We start from the raw sequence: 22,368 nt of genomic DNA, 5'->3' as shown, positions 1-22,368 counted from the left end.
TCAACTACCACTAGGATGGAATCAAAACGATGCGAGGTTCGGGGAAAACCCACAATAAAATCCATGGACACATGCTCCCAAGGTTGCTCAGGAATTGACAATAGAGTGTACAAACCACTATTTTGACGACGACCCTTGGACACTTGACACACTCGGCAACTTTGAACAACTGGACAACATCTTTACACATTTTGGGCCAAAAGTATCGTTCGTTCAACAGTGCGAACGTTTTATCATGTCCAAAATGCCCATCTAGTCCTCTTTCATGCAATTCAGAAATCAATTTTAGTCTAAGGGAGAAAGCAGGCACACACAACTTATTACCTCGAAAAAGGTAACCGTTATGGATAATAAAACCTGAGTCAGTTGTGCCATCAGGGGAGATGCACTTTTCCCAGACATGTTGGAAATCCGGCTCTGTAGGGTACAACTCCTTGCACTGCTCGAACCCAATGACTTGTACTGACATAGTCATCAGAAGGCTATTCTTCCTATTAAGAGTGTCAGCCACCTTGTTCAGAGTACCAGACTGATGGCGAATCGTAAATGTGTACTCTTGCAAGAAGCTAACCCACTTGGCATGACGAGCACTTAGGTTCTTCTGACTATTCAGGTATTTCATTGCCTCATGATCCGTGTACATGACAAACTCCTTATAGATGAGATAATGCCTCTAATAACGTAGGGCTTATACCACAACATAGAACTCAACATCATAAGTGGAATACTGGCACCTGGCCTGAGTCAACTTCTCACTAAAGAAAGCATAAGGTCGGCGGTTTTGACTCAAGACGACACCAATTCCCACTTTTGAGGCATCACACTCAACCTCAAAGACGACATTGAAATCAGGAAGAGCTAATATAGGGGCACTAGTCATTCTTTCTTTGATGAGCGTAAAGGCTTTTCCCGCGGTAGGAGTCCAACGAAAACTAGTACCTTTTAGGCACTCTGTGATAGGGGCCATGAGGGTACTGAAATTTTGCACAAAACAACGGTAGAAAGTAGCTAACCCGTGGAAACTACGGATTTCTCCGATAGTTTTTGGGGTAGGCCAATCTACGATCGCACGGACCTTCGCAGGATCGACTTTAACTCCATCGGAAGACACTATAAAATCCCAAAATACGACACTGGACGTCATGAACTCACACTTTTTGGCATTGACATACAGTTTTTCTCTCAAAATTTCTAAGACCTGACGCAGGTGACTCAAATGATCGGACAAAGACGAACTATAAATCAAAATATCATCAAAATAGACAACGACAAACTTCCCTATATATGGACGCAACACTTGGGTCATCATGTTCATGAAAGTACTTGGGGGCATTAGATAACCCAAACAGCATGACTAACCACTCATACAACCCATCACGTGTTTTGAATGCCGTTTTTCACTCATCCCCTTCCCGTATACGAATCTGGTGATACCCGCTTTTTAAATCTATTTTGGAGAAAATGGAGACACCAGATAACATATCAAACATATCATCCAAACGGGGAATGGGAAAACGGTATTTGACCGTGATGCGATTGATCGCACGACTATCAACACACATGCGCATGGACCCATCTTTCTTTGGAGTGAGCAGGGCGGGTACTACACAAGGGCTAACACTCTCGCGAATAAAGCCCTTTTTCAGTTACTCTTGGACCTGCCGCAATAACTCAACATGCTCGGATGGGTTCATGCGATATGCGGTGAGGTTAGAGAGGCTCGATCCTGGCACAAAATCAATGGCGTGCTGGACTACTCTCATCGAAGGTAATCCATCAGGCAGGTCATATGGCATAATGTCGCGAAACTCCTCTATAAGAGGGGCAATGTCCGCAGGAATGGACACAGACGAACTCGTCAACGGCTTCGCCACCAGGGCATAGCAATAGCCATCTTCCTGACAATGGTTCAAGAAGTGCTAGTACGATAGGCCCGCAAGCCTGGGAACTCGCTCAGGCTTATCCACGGTGGGAAAACCGGTCTCCTTGATAGGGAGAAGGACAATCTTATGACCTTTAAAAAGCAAGGAATATGTGTTCTTGCGCCCATCGTGAATGGTTTTGCGATCAAACTGCCAAGGACGCCCGAACAGAATGTGACACGCACTCATGGGGGCTACATCACACCACACCTCATCGTGGTAATACTTCCCCATAGAGAATCGAACGGAAACCTCGTTCCCTTTCTTGAGCCACGCCATCTTGTATGGTTGGGACAATTTCTCGGTTTTCAGGTTCAAGGTAGATACAACGCTCTCAGACACCATATTCTTACAAGCACCGGTGTTGATAATAACATCACACGCGTGACCCTCACGGTTGCACAAAGTTCTAAAAAGTTGTTTCACAACCATTTTGCAGGGGTCGACTCGCGGGGTGCGGTCAAAGCATGACGGATAGACAATAAATTTTCAACATTGGCGTCGAACTCTACGACTTCCCTCTTATCTTCATCCTCAACCGAAGATTCACTCTCACTCTCTGATGTTGATTCTACAATACCTTCAACAAGATGGGTGTTATTATTCACAGTGGGACACTTAGATGCGACATGTCCTAACTCTTGACACCTAAAACAATGAATGATCGACTCATTAGGTTTGGATTTGGATCGGGTATGGAAGGTTGATCCTGACTGGTCAGGTTTGCTATTGTCTGCTCTAAGCTTTGGGTCCTCCTTTCTAGGGGAGCTTGCTCCCCTGGTTGGGAAACTCGACTTAGGTCGACTGGATGGTTCACTACGGGCGGTCCTATACTCCTGCCTCCTTTTCAGCTTTTCCTCGATATTTATGGCATAACTGCTTGCCTGATCTAATGTCTCAACTGTGATACAACTAAAGTCATCAGAAATATCAGGACGGAGACCAGAAGCGTACCTCGTGACCTGCTGGCGGGCGGTTTCCTCGATATGCACACGTAGGGAAAGACGATAGAACTCAACAGTGTACTCCGCCACAGTTCTGGTGCCTTGACGCAAGGTCATGTACTCCTTGTAGGTTCTCTCGGCGTGATCTGAAGGTACAAATTTTGACTGCATCAATCTCTGCATCTCCTCCCATGTCTGTACGCCCTTGCGTCCCTGTCGCTCTCTCGACCGCTGCAATTCCACCCACCATGTCTGTGCTAGGCCTCTCAGCCGAGTAGACGCAAGAGAGACACGACGGTGCTCAGCGACGATGTGGTAGTCAAAAAAGAACTGCACGGCATAAGACCAGTCGAAGAACTGCTCCGCATCGAACCGCCCCGCAAACTCAGGAAGTTCCAGCTTCACCCCATAAGTGGAAGGGTGCTCTGGTGCTTTCTGATGACGAGCCTTCACCATTCCTGCAGGATAATCGTTCCAGAAAGCATCGTCGTCCCATACAGCTTCATCGCCCTCTGTGCGGTACTGCTCGCCTGGATGTTGGTGCTGACGAACTCTACCGATGGGTGGTCGGCGCTCAGGGCGCGCCGGTCCCTGCTGGTTCTGTCTCGGTCTGGCTTGCCCGTGGGCGGGAGCCATCTGCGGCCGGCGTTGGGGCACCGAGATGACGCAAAGTTCAGGGTAAGGTGGATGGGTCTGGTGGGTCTCGGGTCCTAGGTGGGTAGGGATGTCATAACATGGGTTTGGGTTAAGATACTGGTGTTGGATTGGATATTGTATTGGATTCTGGATCCGGGTTGGGTACAGGGTCTGGTTGATATATGATTGGGTGGATTCGCCCGATGGGATGTGGATCGGGCCTATTCCTAAACTACTCGTCGGACCCAGATATGTATAGGTTGGATCGAGGGTCAAGTTGTGGGGATAAGAGGCTTGGTTTAAACTCGATCCATGATCCATATGATTATGGGTCTAGTTTTGACCCGGCTCAAATCCAAACTAGAGCTCTGTCCGGGCTCGATATGGGTTTGGGTCGACATGGGGTCTATTTTGAGGATAAAAAATAATAGGTTGGGTCTGGTTCGGGGCAGCCCGCGAACCGGACCCAACTAAGTAGGTCGGGTGAAGGGGTTCTAGACCCAGACCCGCTCTCTGAGACCCAACAGTTGGTCCCAGCGAACCGGGCCTATGCCCTGCTGAATCGAAGACTGGATCGGACCCTCGGGTTCGGCCCAACCAGAAGGGCCTCACCTGTTCCCGCTCGCGGGGGTGCGACCACGAAACCTCCCCGCGCGGGGTCAGGAGGGAAAGGTGAGTCCTTCCCGGGTCGGGCTGACGAGCCCGGGTCTGCGGCAGGGCCCAGCGTGACGTTGGGGCCCTGCGACCCAGCTCGACCTGCGGCGCAACCCTCGTGAAACATGGCCGCGAGCCAGGGCCTGCAGGTGGACCCAGCGTAACGCTGGGCCCTGCTGGCTCAGGTCAACTTGCGACGCGGTCGCAGAGACTCGTTGCCACGAGCCCAGACTTGCAGGTGGACCCAACGTTCCGCTGGGGTCCTGCAGGCTCGGTCCGACCTGCGATACCAACGCAGGTGCTCGCTGCCTGGGGTGGGGTACCCCCACATGGGGGTTGTTGCTCGTCGGGGCCCCTTGGTACCGCTGGAAAGTGCCCGGATCAGAGGTGGGTACTGGAACCGGCGGGAAGGCAGCAACACAACCTTGTTAGAGTTACGTCGGATGATAGGGTTCTGAAACATTGGGACTCAAGCTTGCGGACGCGCTGTCAACGAGGTCTGCGCACAGTTCTTTGTGCGACTCAAGGGCTTTCAAGTGCTCATCAAACCCATCCAGTCGTTTCGACAGGCCAACGGCATCTCTATTCAGGCGCAACATATTCTCCTGGATTTTCATCAGCACGTCCATTACGCACAACATTGGATCTTCACTGTCAGTCTCCTCACGCTCCTCGCCTCGTACCGGATCGGTCCCTGCTTCAAGAGCCATCTCGCTGATGAAGGTGGATGCCTGCTCTGATAAGCGCTCTTCGAGGAGGAAATAACTCAAATGCCCACCGAGAATCGGTGGCTTAAACTTCTTTTATTTCAATATGTTTTCAGTAACAATGGGAAGACAACGAACAATAGGGAATAAAATGAAACAGGGAGTAATTGAAAAGGGGGAAAGGAATACACAACAACAACAAACAACAACAAACAATTACAACTACGCCTTCATCCTAAAAAAATTTGGGTTTGTTGATATGAACAAAAAAAGAAAATCATTCTGTGTCTTCCACATGAATCCTTCTCCTCCAATCATTTCTATCCAATGCCATGTCCTCGGTGAGGTTCAAAGCATTCATATCCTTTCCTATCACCTTCATCCATGTCTTCCTAGGCCTACCCCGACCTCTTTTAACTAATATATTTTCCCATTTCTCCATCCTTCTAACTGGAGCATCATTAGGCCTTCGCCGAATATGTCCAAACCACCGTAAACGATTCTCTCATCTTATTTTCAATGGGTGCAACGCCTACCTTCTTACGTATCTCCTCGTTCCGAATCTTATCTTTTATTGTATTTCCACACATCCATCTCAGCTACACTCATTTTTTGAATATGATGTCTCTTGGCAGCCCAACATTCCGTACCATATAGTAAAGCGGGCCTAATAGTCGTTCTATAAAACTTTTCCTTCAACCGCAATGGCATTCTACGATCGCACAATACTCCAGTTGCACTTTTCCATTTCATCCACCCAACCTTTATCATATGATTTACTGATGCAGGGCAGGATGGACCCAGGCCCTACTCCAAGACCTGTGACCCGGATCCAGATCCATCAAGAAGAAGACCCGGATCTCGTCTCGGGTCTATGACTGGACCCGAGACCCGGATCCATCAGCTGAATAGTTAAAACCCTCTCCTAGGGTTTTACGAAGGACAGATTACAGTTTTCTCTGACAGCAGCCTTATTCTTCAGCAGTTCCTTTTCTTTGTTTTCTTTATCAGTGTTTATTCTTTATTGCATTAGTTCACGTATTTTTTTTCATTCATTCAGTCTAATGTCTTTTATCTATTGAATCCATTATTTTCAATAAAAAGAAGCAGGCTCACTGATTTCCAGTGGGCATTTCTCTCCTTTTCTGAATATCGTTCGACCACCCAAATCAGATCAGTGCAATCAGTCGATTGGTGTTTCGCTGCCAGCATCACCACTGCGTCAAAGTGGTATCAGAGCCAGCGCCTTTCCCCTCGTACGCAAGATGGCTTCGGAGGTGAGGGGCGATCCGGCGACGACGATCGAGCAGGAAGATGCCGGCAACGCAGATCCGATGCTGCGGATGATGGAAGTGATGACGAAGATGCAAGAGAATGTGTTGCGTATCAGCCGTGACGTGGCCGGAATATCACGCCGACTTGATGGGGTCGAAGATAGGGTTGCGAGGATCGAATCACCGGCAACGACTCCCACGCCTTCTACACAGCAAATGGATCTGGTTAGGGGCGGCAGCTCTGGCGTCCTCGTGGGAGCGATGGCTGGCGATCCAGCCCAACCAGCTGTACAGACTGCCGCACCACCAGAAAATGCAGGAAGGGAGCTGCGCAGGTACGCCAACCTCACGTCGCCCCACCCCGAGGTACTGCTGATGCCCAGTAGTGGGGTAACCACTCGGTTGGGGGGAGAGGGGGGTCCCAGTGGCCATTTGGGTGTGCCTGCCTGGCACCGACCCACGCAGCAGGGGCTGCAGGTCGGGCACGGCACGCGTGGCCCGAGCATGATGCCGGACCAATCTGAAGAGGGGCTCCCCAATTGCAGTTTGGGTGCGCCTTCCTGGCACCGACCCACGCAGCAGGGGTTGCAGGGCGAGCACGGCCCGCGTGGCCCGGCTGTGCTACCCAGTCAGGCAGCCGTCGCACCAGACGTACCCCGGGCGGGGGAGGGTCTGTCGACTTTCCCAGCACCTGCGCGCGGGGGAAATGTCGCAACCCAACCGCAGGTTCGGGGGGCTGATTTTGCTTGGACTGGGTCTGACCTCTCTGGGTCCGGTCTGGATCCTATGTTAATTGGGTCCGGACCCGGTTATCGAGGACCACCCTTTGGGTTCTCGGGAGCGGGTCTGGGTCTCACACCCTCCTATCCAGCCTACCCAGTTGGGTTCGGTTCGCAATTTCCTACAAATCCGACCCAACCCGTTACTTTTGAACCCCAAAATGGATCCTATACCGACCAAAACTTGTATCGGACCCGGGCGGAGCTCCAGCTTGATTTTGAGCCGGGTCAAAACCAGACCCATAATCGTATGGATCGGGGATTGAGTTCAAACCACGCCTCTTACCCCCACAACTCAATTCCTGATCCAACCTATCCAAATCTGGGTCCGACGAATAGTCTAGGATTAGGCCCGATCCATATCCAGTCGGGCGAGTCATCTCAGTCCAATACCAACCCAACCAAATACCCGAATCAGAACCAACCCGGTAACCCAACCCAGATCCAAAACCCAATACCATACCCTACCCAATACCATTATCCTAACCCGACCTATAACCCAAACCCATACTATCCAATTTCTACCCACCTAGGGCCCGAGACCCGACCGACCCTTCCACCTATCGCAGGACCACCTGTCATACCGGTTCCCAAATGTGGGACACAGATGGCTCCCGTCCATGGGCCAGCCAGACCGAGGCAGATTCAACAGGGACCGACGCGACCTGAGCGCCGTCCACACGTCATTGCAGTCGCACAACACCAGCAACCAGGTGAGCAGAGCCGCGATGATAGAGCAGTGTGGGACGATACTTTTTGGGATGAATGCCCTGCAGGCATGGTGGAGGCCCGTCAGCAGAGAGCACCAGAGCGCCCCTCCACGTATGGGGTGAAGTTAGAGCTTCCAGAGTTCGCAGGCTGGTTCGATGCAGAGCAGTTCTTTGATTGGTCATATGTCGTCCAATTCTTCTTCGACTACCACGATGTCGCCGAGCACCGTCGTGTCTCCCTAGCCTCTACTCGATTGAGAGGCCTAGCGCAGACATGGTGGGTTGAGATGCAGCGGTCAAGGGAGCGACAGGGATTGGAGCGTGTACAGACTTGGGAAGAGATGCAACGGTTGATGCAGTCTAAGTTCGTGCCGTCAGATCATGCCGAGAGAGCCTACAAGGAGTACCTGACCCTGCGCCAAGGCACCAATACCGTGGCGGATTACACTGCGGAGTTCCATCGTCTTTCCCTACGAGTGCAGATCGAGGAGACCACCCGCCAGCAGGTCAAGAGGTATATTTCTGGTCTCCGTCCTGCTATTTCTGACGACTTCAGTTGTATCACAGTCGAGTCACTGGATCAGGCAAGTAGTTATGCTATGAATGTAGAGGAGAAATTGAAAAGGAGGCAGGAACATAGGACCTCCCGTAGTGATCAGTCCAGTCAACCCAAGTTGAGTTTCCCAACCAGGGGAGCGAGCTCCCCTAGGAAAGATGACTCAAAGTCCACCCAAGGAGTCGACCCTAGCAAACCCGATCAGTCTCGACCCGCGTACCACACCAGATCCAAGGGTAAGCCCAATGAGTCCATTGTTCGATGTTTTAGGTGTCAAGAGTTAGGCCATATTGCGTCCAAGTGTCCCACCATGAATAAGAACACTCACCTAGCAGAGGGCATTGTTGAGTCTGCGTCCGATAGTGAGAGCGAGGGTGAGTCGCTTGTTGAGGGGAATGACGAGGTGAAAGTCATAGAGTTCGATGGCAGCATCGAAAATTTGTTAACCATCCGTCATGTGTTGACCACATCCCGAGAGTCGGCCCCCACAAAATGGTTACAAAATAATATTTTTAGAACCCGGTGTAACTGTGAGGGGCGTGCGTGTGATGTTATCATTGATACTGGAGCGTGCGAGAATATGGTGTCCGAGAGTGTCGTGTCCACCTTGAACCTAAAAACAGAAAAATTGTCCCAACCTTATAAAATGACATGGTTCAAGAAAGGCAACGAGGTGCCCATCACCCTGCGTTGTCTAGTTCGGTTCTCTATGGGGAAGCATTACCACGATGAAGTGTGGTGTGACGTGGCGCCCATGAGTGTGTGTCACATCCTATTGGGACGTCCCTGGCAGTTTGACCGCAAGACCATCCATGATGGCCGTAGGAATACGTACACATTTGTCTTTCAGGGTCATAGGATAGTTCTCCTTCCCACCAAGGAGACCGGGTTGCCCCGGCTAGCGGGCCTATTTGAGCAATCTTCCCTCCTTGAGCTGCCCGAAACTTGGCACTTTTCTCCTACATTTAAGATGTCTGATCTATATGCTTACTGTGGAGACAACAAGTCGTCAGAGCCGACTTCTTTCCCACCAGGGGAGAATGATGCAGGGCAGGATGGACCCAGGCCCTACTCCAAGACCTGTGACCCGGATCCAGATCCATCAAGAAGAAGACCCGAATCTCGTCTCGGGTCTATGACTGGATCCGAGACCCGGATCCGTCAGCTGAATAGTTAAAACCCTCTCCTAGGGTTTTACGAAGGACAGATTACAGTTTTCTCTGACAGCAGCCTTATTCTTCAGCAGTTCCTTTTCTTTGTTTTCTTTATCAGTGTTTATTCTTTATTGCATTAGTTCACGTATTTTTTTCATTCATTCAGTCTAATGTCTTTTATCTATTGAATCCATTATTTTCAATAAAAAGAAGCAGGCTCACTGATTTCCAGTGGGCATTTCTCTCCTTTTCTGAATATCGTTCGACCACCCAAATCAGATCAGTGCAATCAGTCGATTGGTGTTTCGCTGCCAGCATCACCACTGCGTCATTTACACAATATAAAAAAAATAAATAAAGAAAGGCTGTTGAGTCTTCAATCTACTGTGTGTGCACAAAACCCTAGGAGAGGGTTTTATAAAGTTGGCTGAGGATCCCGGGTCTCGGGTCCCGTTATGGACCCGAGATGGGATCCGGACCGTCTTCCTGCTGGATCTGGGTCATCCGGGTCGGCGTGCCTCGTGCTCGTCTGGAGTAGGTACGCAGGGGCGCCACGTCCCCGTGTCTCGGTGCCGTATGTTGGGTCGGATCCTCTGCTTGGGTTCGATCTTCACTCCCTTCATGTGGATCTGGTCCGCTGCCTAGGTCAGGCTGTATGGACCTGGGTCCATCCTGCTCTGCATCAAAAGGTATAAGCTTGTTAGCCAAATATAGGACTATTTTATGCAGAAATGATCATCTACCTCTTCAATAAGAAGAAGAAGCAAAGAGAAGAAGAAAAGAAGCAAAAATGAGAAGATGAACTTCATTAGGTAAACCAAATAGGGTTACTACATAAAAGGTGGAGTCAACCCCCACAAAGCACACAAATATACAAAACTATTAAAGTGTAGATGCTATTTTATGGAAATACCCCTATATAAGAATTGTATGTACAAAATACTTAATAGAAAAAGGGGTATCACACAAATTTGTACTATGACATTTCCTCAACACTCTCCCTCAATTTTGAGGTGATGAGAACACAATCAACCCAAGCTTGAAAAAAATGATTGGAAAGCCTTTAGCAATTTTTGTAAAACAATCAGCAATCTGAATCTGAGTCCCAATATATGCCAAAGACATGACTCCATCTTGATATGCTTAACGTGTAAAGTGACAATCTGTCTCAATATGCTTAGTCCTTTCATGAAATTTTGGATTTTTGGCAATATGAATAGCACTTTGATTGTCACAATGCAAAGTAGTTGTAGTTGCTATGTTTACTCTCATATCCTGCAACAACCACCTCAACCACATAACCTCTGCAGTCACTTAAGCTATAGCACGGTATTCTGCCTTAGTAGTTGTTAGAGAAATCCTTTGATGTTTCTTGCTTTTCTATGATATCAAAGATTCACGTAGGAATACACAGAATCCAGAGGTGGGATGCCTATCCTGATAAGTCCCTCCAAAATTTGCATCATACTAAGCTTTCAACTCCAATGATGATGTAGCAAAAAACAACAATCCATAATGCATAGTACCCCTAATATATCTGATAATTCTCAGAACTGCTAAGTGAGATGACCTAGGAGTATTCATGAATTGGCTTACCATGTGAACTACAAAAGTAATGTCTGGTCGTGAGATAGTCAAATAAATCAAACTCCAACCAGCTGCCTATAAACCGTAGGATCACTGAGTAATTCACCACCAATGTGCTTTGATTTACAGTTGGCTTCCATAGGAGTGTCCACTTGCTTTCTATCATCAACAAGTCTTGCTTTACTAATCAAATCTGCTGCATACTTGTGCTGGGTCAAAAAATATTCTCGCTTAGAGTATGCAACTTCAAGACCTAGGAAATATTTCAATTTTCCAAGTTTTTCATCTCAAAGTTTTGGGCTAGTTGTGTCTTTACTTTGGCAATAATTGCCCTGTCATCTCCAACGATGATCATATCATCTACATACAACAAAAGAATGACCCCTATCAGAAGATGTCACAAATAAAGTATGCTAATGATAGCTCTGTCTAAATCCCAAGCTCACCATTGCTGCAATAAAATTTTCAAACTAAGCCTTTGGGGCTTGCTTCAACCCATACAAAGCCCTCTTTAATTTATATGCTCTGCCCTCCCCATCAATCCCTTGAGGTAATTCTATATACAATTCTTCCTCTAGGTCCCCATTCAAAAAGATATTTTTAGCATCCTTCTCATCCCCTGACTACTGCCACTGCCAACAGGTCCTCTACCCCCCCCCCCCCCCCCTGAGGAATGTTTTACATAAATACCCCTATATAACAATTGTATGTACAAGATACTTAATAGAAAAAGGAGTGTCACACAAATTTGTACTATGGCATTTCCTCAACACTACCATCCCAATTATGAATTACCTAAGTCAGAGACACAATCCAACAACCAAAAAGCATATCACATCAGTAGCAAAAACCACTTGTTACATAAATATAGGACTATTAACCTCTAGGTAGCATTTTATGCCTGCTCTAGAGAAGTCCCATGGTGGTAGTGAGTTGGTTGGTATATAACCACAGTGGCAAAGTGGTGTGAGTGGAGGATATGTACATGGGGGTGAGTGTAAGTTGTTTTTGGAGGTGGGGGTGAGTATAGACGGTTTAGGGTGGTGGTGGATGTGTGTAGTAGGGTTTGGGAGGGGAAAGGTGTGGTTCCTTGATCACGGGATGTGGGACAGGTTTAGGTGCATAGACATATGGGGAGGTGATGGTTTGCGCTAAGCAGGCACTTCCCCAAGAAATACAGAGTCTATGAAGAAGGCCAGCTCTAGAGGGAATCTATGCTGGTTTTCAATGAAGAAGAGTGTTGTGATCATACCCCAATCCAAGCAGACCCAAAATGATCGAGAGATTTCCCCCTTTTTTTACTCTCTATGAGAGAGAGAGAGAGAGAGAGAGAGAGAGAGAGAGAGAGAGAGAGAGAGAGAGAGAGAGAGAGAGAGAGAGAGAGAGAGATGAAAACAAGTGGAGGACGGCTGCAACGTTGAGTCTCACCGTAGGAGGATGATGGGTGAGAGCTTTGCCCTAACCTAGAAAGATTTGATATGAAGAATTCTGCACCCCCTAGGTGGAGGATTTTTTCTTATCAAAGGGCACGTTTGGAAGCAAGAAAAAGTGAAAAACTCTTATAGGAAAAAAATGCCCTATGAAAAGTTTTGATATGATAGTTTTTGTAAATGAAATTTTTTCACTTATTTGGGTAGCATGAGAAAAGTAAAATGGAAAATCTTAAAAAAATGAGAGAGGGTGGTGGTGAAAAATCATGGGTGGTGGAGCTTCTCTGACACAGTTTTTTGGGAGGTGGGTGGTAGTGGTGGTGGTGATGGACGGTGGAAAATCATCGTGGAGAGGGAGGTTTTTCGGGAAGTGAGTGATGGTGGTGGAACTTCTCCGGCGCCGTTTTTTGGGAGGTGGGTGGTAGTGGCGGTGGTGAGATAGATGGTGAAAAATCATTGTAGGTGGGTGGTGATGTGATGGATGGTGGTGGTGAGATGGATGAAGATGGATGGTGGTGGGTGGTGATGATAGTGAGATGGAGAGAGGGCTCGCAAATTTTTTCTGGAAACATTCATCCACACCTCCCCTCCATGGAGGAATGTTTCATATCAAAAAGTGTACTTTTTTGAAAAAACTCTTTTAGAGAGAATTTTTCTCTCGATTGGAAGGGTCGGAAAAACCGTATGGATTTTCCATGTTGTATCACTTTTCCTACATCTTTCTCACTTCCAAACGTGCCCAAAAAATCAGTTTTTTAGAAAAAAAATTCTTTCATAATTTTTCTCTTGTTTGTGAAAGATGCAAAATTGTATATATTTTCTTTCTTACCTCCACCTTTCCCACTTCCAGACGTGTCCTAAGTGACAAAAACATTCATGTATGCTATTGTGGGAATAGATCATTATGCATTTGTTTTACAAACTACAAACACATTTCCTATGCATTTTCGAATTTGTGATGTAAAAACAGGCTGAGAATAATAACTCATAATTGATAGGGATCTAAGCGCAATGATTGTTTCAGTGGTTAAAATTCAATCCTAGAAAAGCATGAAGTGAATATTTGAACTGGGAGCTTTCCAGTTTACTTTTGTTGTTAGCTGTTTTTGAGTATGGTCCCTTCATAATTCCCTATCGATTCGTGGTATGGATATATTCTTTTCTTTCACAGAAAATAAAAAATGAATTGTTGGAATTTTGGGGGGAATTGGTGAAATTAAAGAACTGCTGCTTGATTATAACTTTGCAGTTTATATATTTGTTAGTTTTATTGAAGATAGTGAAGATTTATTCTTGATCCCGTGGCTCCATTTTCACATATAGATTTCAGACATTGAAAACTTGGTTGTGTTGCCAATTTCTAAAGCATCTGCAAGACAAAGGGCTGGTAGGGCTGGGAGAGTGTGCCCTGGGAAATGTTACAGGTATTTAATTTAATCCGGTTGATTCTAATGTCTCATCACATCGTTATTGCTTCTTATATTATGGAAGATGTCTAGTGTTTGTGCTTTTCCTGTGTTAGAATATGCTCAGGCTTGCATTGCCTAAAATACTTAATTTTCATCCATCAGTTGATGAATTTATAAAAGTTCATGTTTTTCCCAAACTTCTCTTCTATTTTGAAAATAGAAATTTAAACTCTAAAATTTGGCAATTTTATCCTAAATCTACAACCATCTCTCTCTCTGTGTCTTTCTCTAGTCTGTTATGAACATGCAGTTTTTCTCATACTTGAATTGCACAAATGCATCTTCATTGAATAGGTTGTATACTGAAGAATACTTCATGAAAGAAATGGCACCAGAAGCAGTCCCAGAGATGCAAAGATCCAATCTTGTTTCATGCGTCATGCAAGTAAGTTATTTGCGTGTCATATTATGACTGAACTTATTTAGCCATCACTTATTTTGGTTATATTGGACTAAGTAATGCCCCTTGGTTGGTTTTCATCATAAGGATCTACAAGAATTGCGTTTTTTCTCATACTTGCCTGTTTTAGTATTTTGAGGTTCCATTTGTGAAATCTATCAAAAGTTTTCTTGGCAACTGTTGAAATAGGTGCTGTCTTTTAGTACATCCCGTATCAGAACTGCATCATTAATCCAGAGATAACTATCTGCATGCATGAATAATTATGGATACCTGACCATGCAAATTGTTGTTATTTTGATATGTATCTTATGATCTTTTTTGGTAATGCTTTTGGCGATCTGCTTTGCATCACTGATTGCAAGGAATGCTGGCCTTCCAAAGACATAGTGTTTTATTCACTGTAAACATGCAGTTTAGTGTCTTCAACCTATTGTTCCCTACTCAGTATATGAAAACCCTAAATAGGGGTTTATATGAAAACCCTAAATAGGGGTTTCTGGTAACTCTAGTTTAGGATAGCAAAGGGGCCAGTCTCTTGATAAGAGGAGTGAACCCATTTCCCGTTAGTCTTATGCCTCACCCCTTTTTGTAGGTTTTCAGTAACTGAAGGGTATGGTGATCCTAATGCCTCCTATAAAAGCAACCACAGCCATTATAGGTGTCTCAAACTGCCTCAACTTGGCTTATGTAGCCTAACCAGTGACTCTAAAATCAATAGCAGGGACTCATTTATTTATAAAAATAATGTGTATTTGAATTTCATTTCTGGGATGAACTATGACCAAGTTGAATAATCTGTTATTTGGATTGAGTACCAAGTTAAGCCTCATCAACTGGTCTGAAACGAATTATCAAGTAGGTCACAACCAACCTGGTCCAGAATTGATTCAATCAAGTTGGGAGCCAATTTTGATGCAATAATCGAATCCAGTTGTGGGTTGATTGCTATTGTCATAAAATAGATTGTTACAATAGTCCGAAAATCTTTTAGGATTTGGGTCTGGCTTTACATTACAATCAATTTGGATATAAGTATCTGCTATTGATCTATATGGTGATAGTTGAAAGATATTTGGTTCTGGCTTTACAATTAATTTGGATGCATGCCTTTCTGTAAAATAGTTGAAAGATATTTGAAATCAATGACTTTCAATATTTATTCAATCGTATTTGGATCAAGGTGTGATTTGAACATTGAGCATTTAGATCTTTTTATATTATTGAAGGATATGAAGCAAACCATGATTAATGATACCATGTCTTCCTAGTTGACGTGAATTGGCTTGGTTAGATTTCATGCCCCAACTCAATTTCCTGTCGTCATGAAGTGGCACAGAATTCGATACAAAAAACAAAATAAAAATGAAAATAATTTCACTACAAATGAAATCCAAACGCATTATTATAATGCATTTGACTAAACCAAACAAACAATATATAGCAAAGAACATGAACAAGAAAAAAAAAATAAGTATTTTTATTAATAAAAAATATTGACATAATTTACAAGGCAACATCACTACACACCCACACACACACACTTAACCATACCCACCACTCTCTCAACTATACAACAAAAAGAATGAGCAATATATCGATGAAAACACCTGACGTCAAACTAGCCGTTGGAACAAATCCCAACAGCTAGTTTGACTATTCAAACTGGCCGTTAAAGTAAATCCCACCAATCCCAATGTCTAGGTGGTTATTCAAAAAGACCAAAAATAGAAAATAACAATACAAAAATAAAATATTTAATCATTTCAATGATGACTAAAAAAAGGAAAAAAACCAATCTAATCCGAAGTATACATTATGTGTAAACTTAAATCCTGAAAGGTACACATAGAATGTACCTAAACTACATATTAAAATCATTAAATACACATAAAGTGTACCTCTGGTATACTTTTGAATACATAGATAAATAAAATAAAAAAGATATACAAAAGAAAAAAGCTATACTTAGGTATGTACAACATATACAATGATATATCTTAACATTTCCCACCCAACCCTCAGCCAAATGACCTCTAAGCTAAAGTTGGTTGAGCTTGAGACTCGTTAAACCAATGCCGGAGCTGATAATTAAGCACTGGTTCACAAAGTTTCTGAATAATTCTTGGTTCATAGAATTAACTTACACCTCATGCATTGTAACCAATGTACACGATCTTTTTTCATGTCTTGCTGAGTAGACAACAATTGAGTGGTGCTCGTAACCACTTGTATTCCATTGCTATTGCAACTAGAGACTAACCAGGTGACAGTCCCACACAGATATGATTGCCATCAACTTTTCCGCAATTACTTGTATTCTGGTGATGGGTCACTTGTAGAGCTTGTTAATGGATCAAATGAATTTTGTTATCTATCAAATACATCATTGAGGTTCGACAAAACACATGTTTATCTTTACTGGCACTTAGCTAGTTTGACCTATGAAAATAGGTGGATAAAGGGCAAACGACCCTCACAATCACTAAGAATGATCTTTATAGTACTCTTTGTATGTCCTCTTTTTCTGTTGTGTACTAATATTGTTTTAGATATTCTTTCTTTGTAGTACAATGCCTTTATGTTGCATGAGCAAAGAATACTAGCACATATATGCATTACATGTAATCAAATCTATACACAACATGACACGGAGCGCTAAGTGGAACAAGAAAAAGAAAATTGCATGGATAAATGCATGGCATTTCCCTTTCTTATAGATTTCTAAAGATGTGCAACATGGGAAGAAGAGAATCATTAGTTGATGATCGTGCATTTTATAAAAGATTATTGTATTGTCTTCTCTAACTGTATCACTGGTTTACATAAATAAATATTCATGTGAAAGCATGGACCTAAAAATTATTCTAATAATTTAGCAAAACTGTTAGCTAGATACCCTTAATGGCTATTTTGCGCCTTATTTTTTGATATCTTAGAGGCTGTCTTGTTTGGAGATCAAATCCTTTTAGTTGAATGTTCTACTTTGCAGCTAAAATCCCTGGGCATAGACAATATCCTGGGGTTTGATTGGCTTGCTTCACCACCACCAGAGGCCATGATTAGAGCGCTTGAAGTTCTTTACTCGTTGGGCGTCCTTGATGATGATGCAAAACTTACAATACCAACTGGGTTTCAAGTTGCAGAGATTCCACTAGTAATGCCTCAACCAGCTAAGACATTTTTTTCTTGGTTTGTGAGATTTAATTATGGATTTTCAATGCATGCATTGCTGTAATGAACTTAATTCTATTGGTTGTTTAGTTATGGATTATTTTTTTTTCTTTTGATATTAAATTGCTGTCATAGTTTGGAATCTGGATGCTTATTGTTATATATGCATTGCCTTTTCATGTATGTTTTTTTAAGGGTACACTTTCTTTTTGTCATTTTCTCTTTTTTGTATTTGCTTTATTTTTTGGTTATACAAGGGAAATTTAGGTCATTTGGCCCCTCTTCATATTGTTTTGACGTATATACTAGTGTTGAACTCTTCCATATAATTAACGCGAACAAAGTTTGATCACTTTTTAAATGTATTTCTAATTTAATGGTATTAGAGCTTTGAGTCCTTTCACATTGATCTCTAGGTTTTTCTTTCATTAATGTCAACATTGATATGTGATTCTGGTACATCTTCTGAATATTATTATTTTTTTCTTTTTTGAAAATGTGGTGGCATGAGCACTTGATAATTTGTCACTTTGAAGTGTTTAGACGGGGGGGGGGGGGATCGTAAGCATTCTCTTAATCTATTTCTTCTGTTGCTTCTTTTGATGCAGTGATTGCAAGAACTGGCAAGTTTTTTGTTTGTACACTCACCACGAACATTATTTGGCAAATTCTTGGGTGACCTCACACAATTGTTTTCTTGAATTGTTCTCCACAGTTTCCATAATTGTGAGAAAAACAATAATGTAGTCGAAACCATTGCCATTTTCTTAATAATATAAAGAGGAAAGATGATAATGTCACGATATGCTAAATATTTCTGGTACTTTAAAATGGTTTTCGAAGTATCAAATGTTTTTAGATATTGGAGATGTGGTAGTATGTATGCATTATATATCATCGAATCTCATAAGATATTGAATCTTGTGGATTTTTTTTAGATTGAAAATCTTGTGGATTTAAAGGTATTATTTTGAAAAAAAACTGGGGGCTACCCCTCACATTGCCTAGTTAAAAAAGATTATTGTAAAAAATTTCAATAAAAATCCAAAATCTTGGTAGAAATTCAGTGTCTCAACATAGCTGAATTCATGAATATATTTTCACTATTTTCTAATAAATTGGTTTTTAATATTTTTTTTTCAAATTTATTTTTCTTGTTTTTAAAAGGATAATAAGATTTTCCTGATGAAGCTTTTCCCTTTTTTTTTAAAAATTTACTGATGCATTTTCTATCCAGTATTGTGTTTTCTGTGAACAGTCTTGCCTAGCCTCAAGATAATATAATCCTATGACTTCATTTGAATTCTTCCAACTTTTATCATTGTTTTTTTTATTTACATTATGATCTTAGTTGTTAGGGAAACCAACCGCTCTAGTCATCTTGGACATTCAAATTACCACGATTTACCTTGCTTTTACTTGTAAGGGTATTTTTGCAATGTTTCTGTTGGAGATGTCACATAACATAAGGGTATTTTTGCAATCAAGTTATGCCATCTTATTATAATAGCGTTCTTGTATTCTTATGTATTTTGAGTGCCACCCACAGTGACATATGTATGTAATATTGGTTATTTATCGTGCAGTTTGTTTTTGACCTGATTAAGGCACCTCTTATGTTAATAAAATCAGTAAGGTGCAGCCTTTCACCTTAGAGAAAGCATTAGAGGCCAATTTGTTAGATTTTCACTGTTCGAGTTCTTCCACGCGTGAGAGCTGAGAAACAGAGAGAGAGAGAGAAATTGCAGAGAAAACCGATACCCCCAATACGCAGGGTCGGCTGCTGTATATGCTACTTTATGTATTAACATTAGGGTACTAAAGTACCCTTATTACAATAAGATAATTTACAAAAACTGCCATTAATGAGTGTGTTAATGTAATGATCACGGGTCTGGATCTCCAGACCCGTGACCCGTAACAACAACACACTTCTTTTCACCCTCCCTCAAGTTGTGCATGGTCTTGAACCATGAATAACTTGCCTTTTAACATCCAAAATCTGTCTTTTGTCAATCCTTTTGTAAATATATCCGCTACTTGATCTGTAGTTCGAACAAATTCAAGCTCAATCTCTTTCTCTTCTACTTTTTGTCTCACAAAATACTGATCTATTTCAATATGTTTGGTACGACTGTGATGGATTGGATTAAAAGACATACTAATGGCACTCTGGTTGTCATACAAAAGAAGTGATCGAGAGATCGATTCTCCTACTTCTGTCAGTAAGTGTCTAATCCAAGTAGCCTCAGCAGTGGCGGCTGCCATTGACCTGTATTCAGCCTCTATACTGGATCTGGCAACAACCTTTTGTTTCTTACTACTCCAAGAAACCAGATTCATCCCAACAAACACACAATAACCGGATAACAGTGATCTCATGTGCATTTTGCCCATTTGTCTTTCGCTTATATGTGAGGCCATCCCCAACCGTTCCCTTCAGATATCGAAGTATCCGTTTAACTGCTTCCATATGCCCTTCACATGGGGCATGCATAAACTGAGAAACTTGATTCACCGAGTAGACTATATCAGGGCGGGTAAAAGTGAGGTATTGTAACATACCCACTATGCTACGGTACTGTGTTGGATTATCAAGTGGATCTCCATCTTGAGAGCTAAGCTTTTGATGAAGAACGCTAGGAGTGCTCAAGGGCCTGCAGTCTTTCATACCCGCCTTATTGAGAACATCAATGGTATACTTTGTTAAAACATATGTAATAATACCATAATACCCGATAGGGGTATTATGGTCATTTCACAAAGTACCCCATAGGGGTACTTATTTTGTTTCTTTTATTTCACCATTTTTTATTTTTCTTTTTATTTTTATTTTTGTATTTGTTGGATACCGAAAAGGGGCCCCACAATGGAGTCGTTGGGGCCCCCAACGGTCACATATGTGACCGTTGGGGGCTCCCAACGACTCTATTGGGAGCCCCTTTGGTCTCCTTTTCTTATAAATAAGGGGAACCCCCCATGTATGGTGCATTGCTCTTGAGAGATCCTCTTCAATAATAGTGATATTATTTTTCATGTGTGTAGCCTTTTTATAAGGCCCTTTGTATATCCCTTAGTGGATTTTCTCTCTTGTGCTTGTTGCACTTGTCCGTGTGGGACATAGTGAATGCTTTAGCATTCTTGGTTTCTTCCGCTTATTTCATTACATGGTATCAGAGCCATAAGATCTACTAAAGGTAAAATCTTGTCTCTCTCTACTTCTTTTTGTTTCTCACATCTTCATTGTGTAGCAATGGAAGTCAAGATCGATCTATCATTCATACTCAATGGAAAAAATTACATGATGTGGGCATCCGCAATGGAGAATAATCTCAAAGGCAAGAAGCTTTGGGGTTATGTAATGGGAACCGTTCCGGAACCCCAACTTAAGCTCACAAAGATGGAAGGAGATCAAGAGAAAGCACTTGAAGGCGATGCTCGTCTCAAGGCCATTGAAGATTATAATCATCAAATGGAAGATTGGGAGAGCAACCATGCAAAAATCCTAGCATGGTTTATGAATAATGTCGAACTTAAGGTATGTGCAAATATTGCAAAATTCCGCCGGGCAAATGAAGCTTGGTTTTTTATGAAGGGTATGTTTACCCAAAAGGATCTTGCAAGAGCTTATTTCTTGCAAGAAAAAGTAAGAACCACAAAACAAGGCGACATGAGCATACAAGATTACTATAGTGCTCTAAATCCTTTGTGGGATGAATTGGCTCTTTTAGAGCCTAAATGGGTATCTATGGAGGATGTGGTTCTAAGACAAAAACAAATGGAACAAGATAGATTGTTTCAATTTTTATTTGGGCTTCGTCCCGAATTTGAACAAGTGAGATCCTCACTTCTCCATAGATCCACGTTTCCTCCCTTAGAAGAAGCTATTGCCGAGATTACTCAAGAAGAGACTAGGCATAGCATGGGTAAAAGCATAGAGGAAGTTCTTGCCGTATCTAAACTCGGCAATCATGTTAAAACATACAAACCACCTCATTTTGGTAAGCAAGGGAGTGGTGGAAGAAAAATGATTATATGTCACCATTGTTATGAGCCGGGACATATTAAACCCGTTTGCCCAAAGCTAAATGGGGCATTCAAGCCAAAGGTGGCTTCCGTTGAAGAATCCACCACCAAAGAAGATGACGGCAAGAACAGGGATCTCAAAGACACTCTTGGACAAATCTCCTTGGCTCTTCAACAAATCTTAAAGGTCACTTCTTCCACCTCCGGTGCCGCCATTGCCTCATCATCACCTCCCGGTACGTACTCTTGGATTTTAGATTCCGGAGCTTCTTTTCACATGACCCCTCATGAAAATGCATTAACCAATGTGCACACCAATTCAAAAATGTCTTGTGTCTCTACGGCCGATGGAACTTTTCTCAAAATAAATGGTGTTGGAACTCTTGATTCTAAAAATGTTCAAAATTTCCTTGTTCCAAAAGTTAGAATAGTTCCAAAATTAAATCTTAACCTCTTTTCCGTTTCTCAAATAGCCGACCATGGATGTGAAATATCTTTCTCATCCCAAGGGTGCTTTGTGCAGGATCTCCGGTCCGGGAAGCGGATTGGGCAAGGCCATAGGAAGGGAGACCTTTATTTTATGGATAATTTAATGCTTCCAAATACCTCATTTTGTACTTATGTCCAAGACAAAAATATTGAAACTTGGCATAAAAGGCTTGGACATCCAAGTTACTCTAAAATGTATCTTTTTCCTTTTGGAAACAAGTTTTGTAAAGAAAAAGATATCAATTGCAAAGATTGCATTTTTGGCAAAATGAAGTCTACTCCTTTTCCTATTAGATCCTTTGTGACAACAAGACCTTTTGAATTGGTGCATTCCGATGTTTGGGGGCCATCTCCGGTTCTATCTAAAGGTGGTTATTCATATTATGTTACTTTTATTGATGATTATACTAGATATGTATGGATTTATTTTCTTAACTTTAAATCGGAAGTTTTTAAC

At 42.9% G+C, this 22,368-nt stretch overlaps 1 protein-coding gene across 1 annotated transcript in view; it reads left to right on the top strand.

Annotated features, from left to right (window-relative positions):
• LOC149843636 (RNA helicase family protein) overlaps positions 1-22,368 on the top strand; it is a 91,933-nt gene that overhangs the window by 37,358 nt on the left and 32,207 nt on the right. The window contains exons 14-16 of the mRNA XM_089999980.1: positions 13,677-13,777; positions 14,117-14,207; positions 17,215-17,379. Coding sequence (XP_089856106.1) covers positions 13,677-13,777; positions 14,117-14,207; positions 17,215-17,379 — 357 coding nt within the window. The remainder of the gene's footprint in view (positions 1-13,676; positions 13,778-14,116; positions 14,208-17,214; positions 17,380-22,368) is intronic.

The sequence above is a fragment of the Nuphar pumila genome, chromosome 3 (assembly GCF_984573655.1).
Source record: "Nuphar pumila chromosome 3, dmNupPumi1.hap1.1, whole genome shotgun sequence".
Taxonomy (NCBI): Eukaryota; Viridiplantae; Streptophyta; class Magnoliopsida; order Nymphaeales; family Nymphaeaceae; genus Nuphar; species Nuphar pumila.
This window is presented reverse-complemented; position numbering and strand designations above follow the sequence as displayed.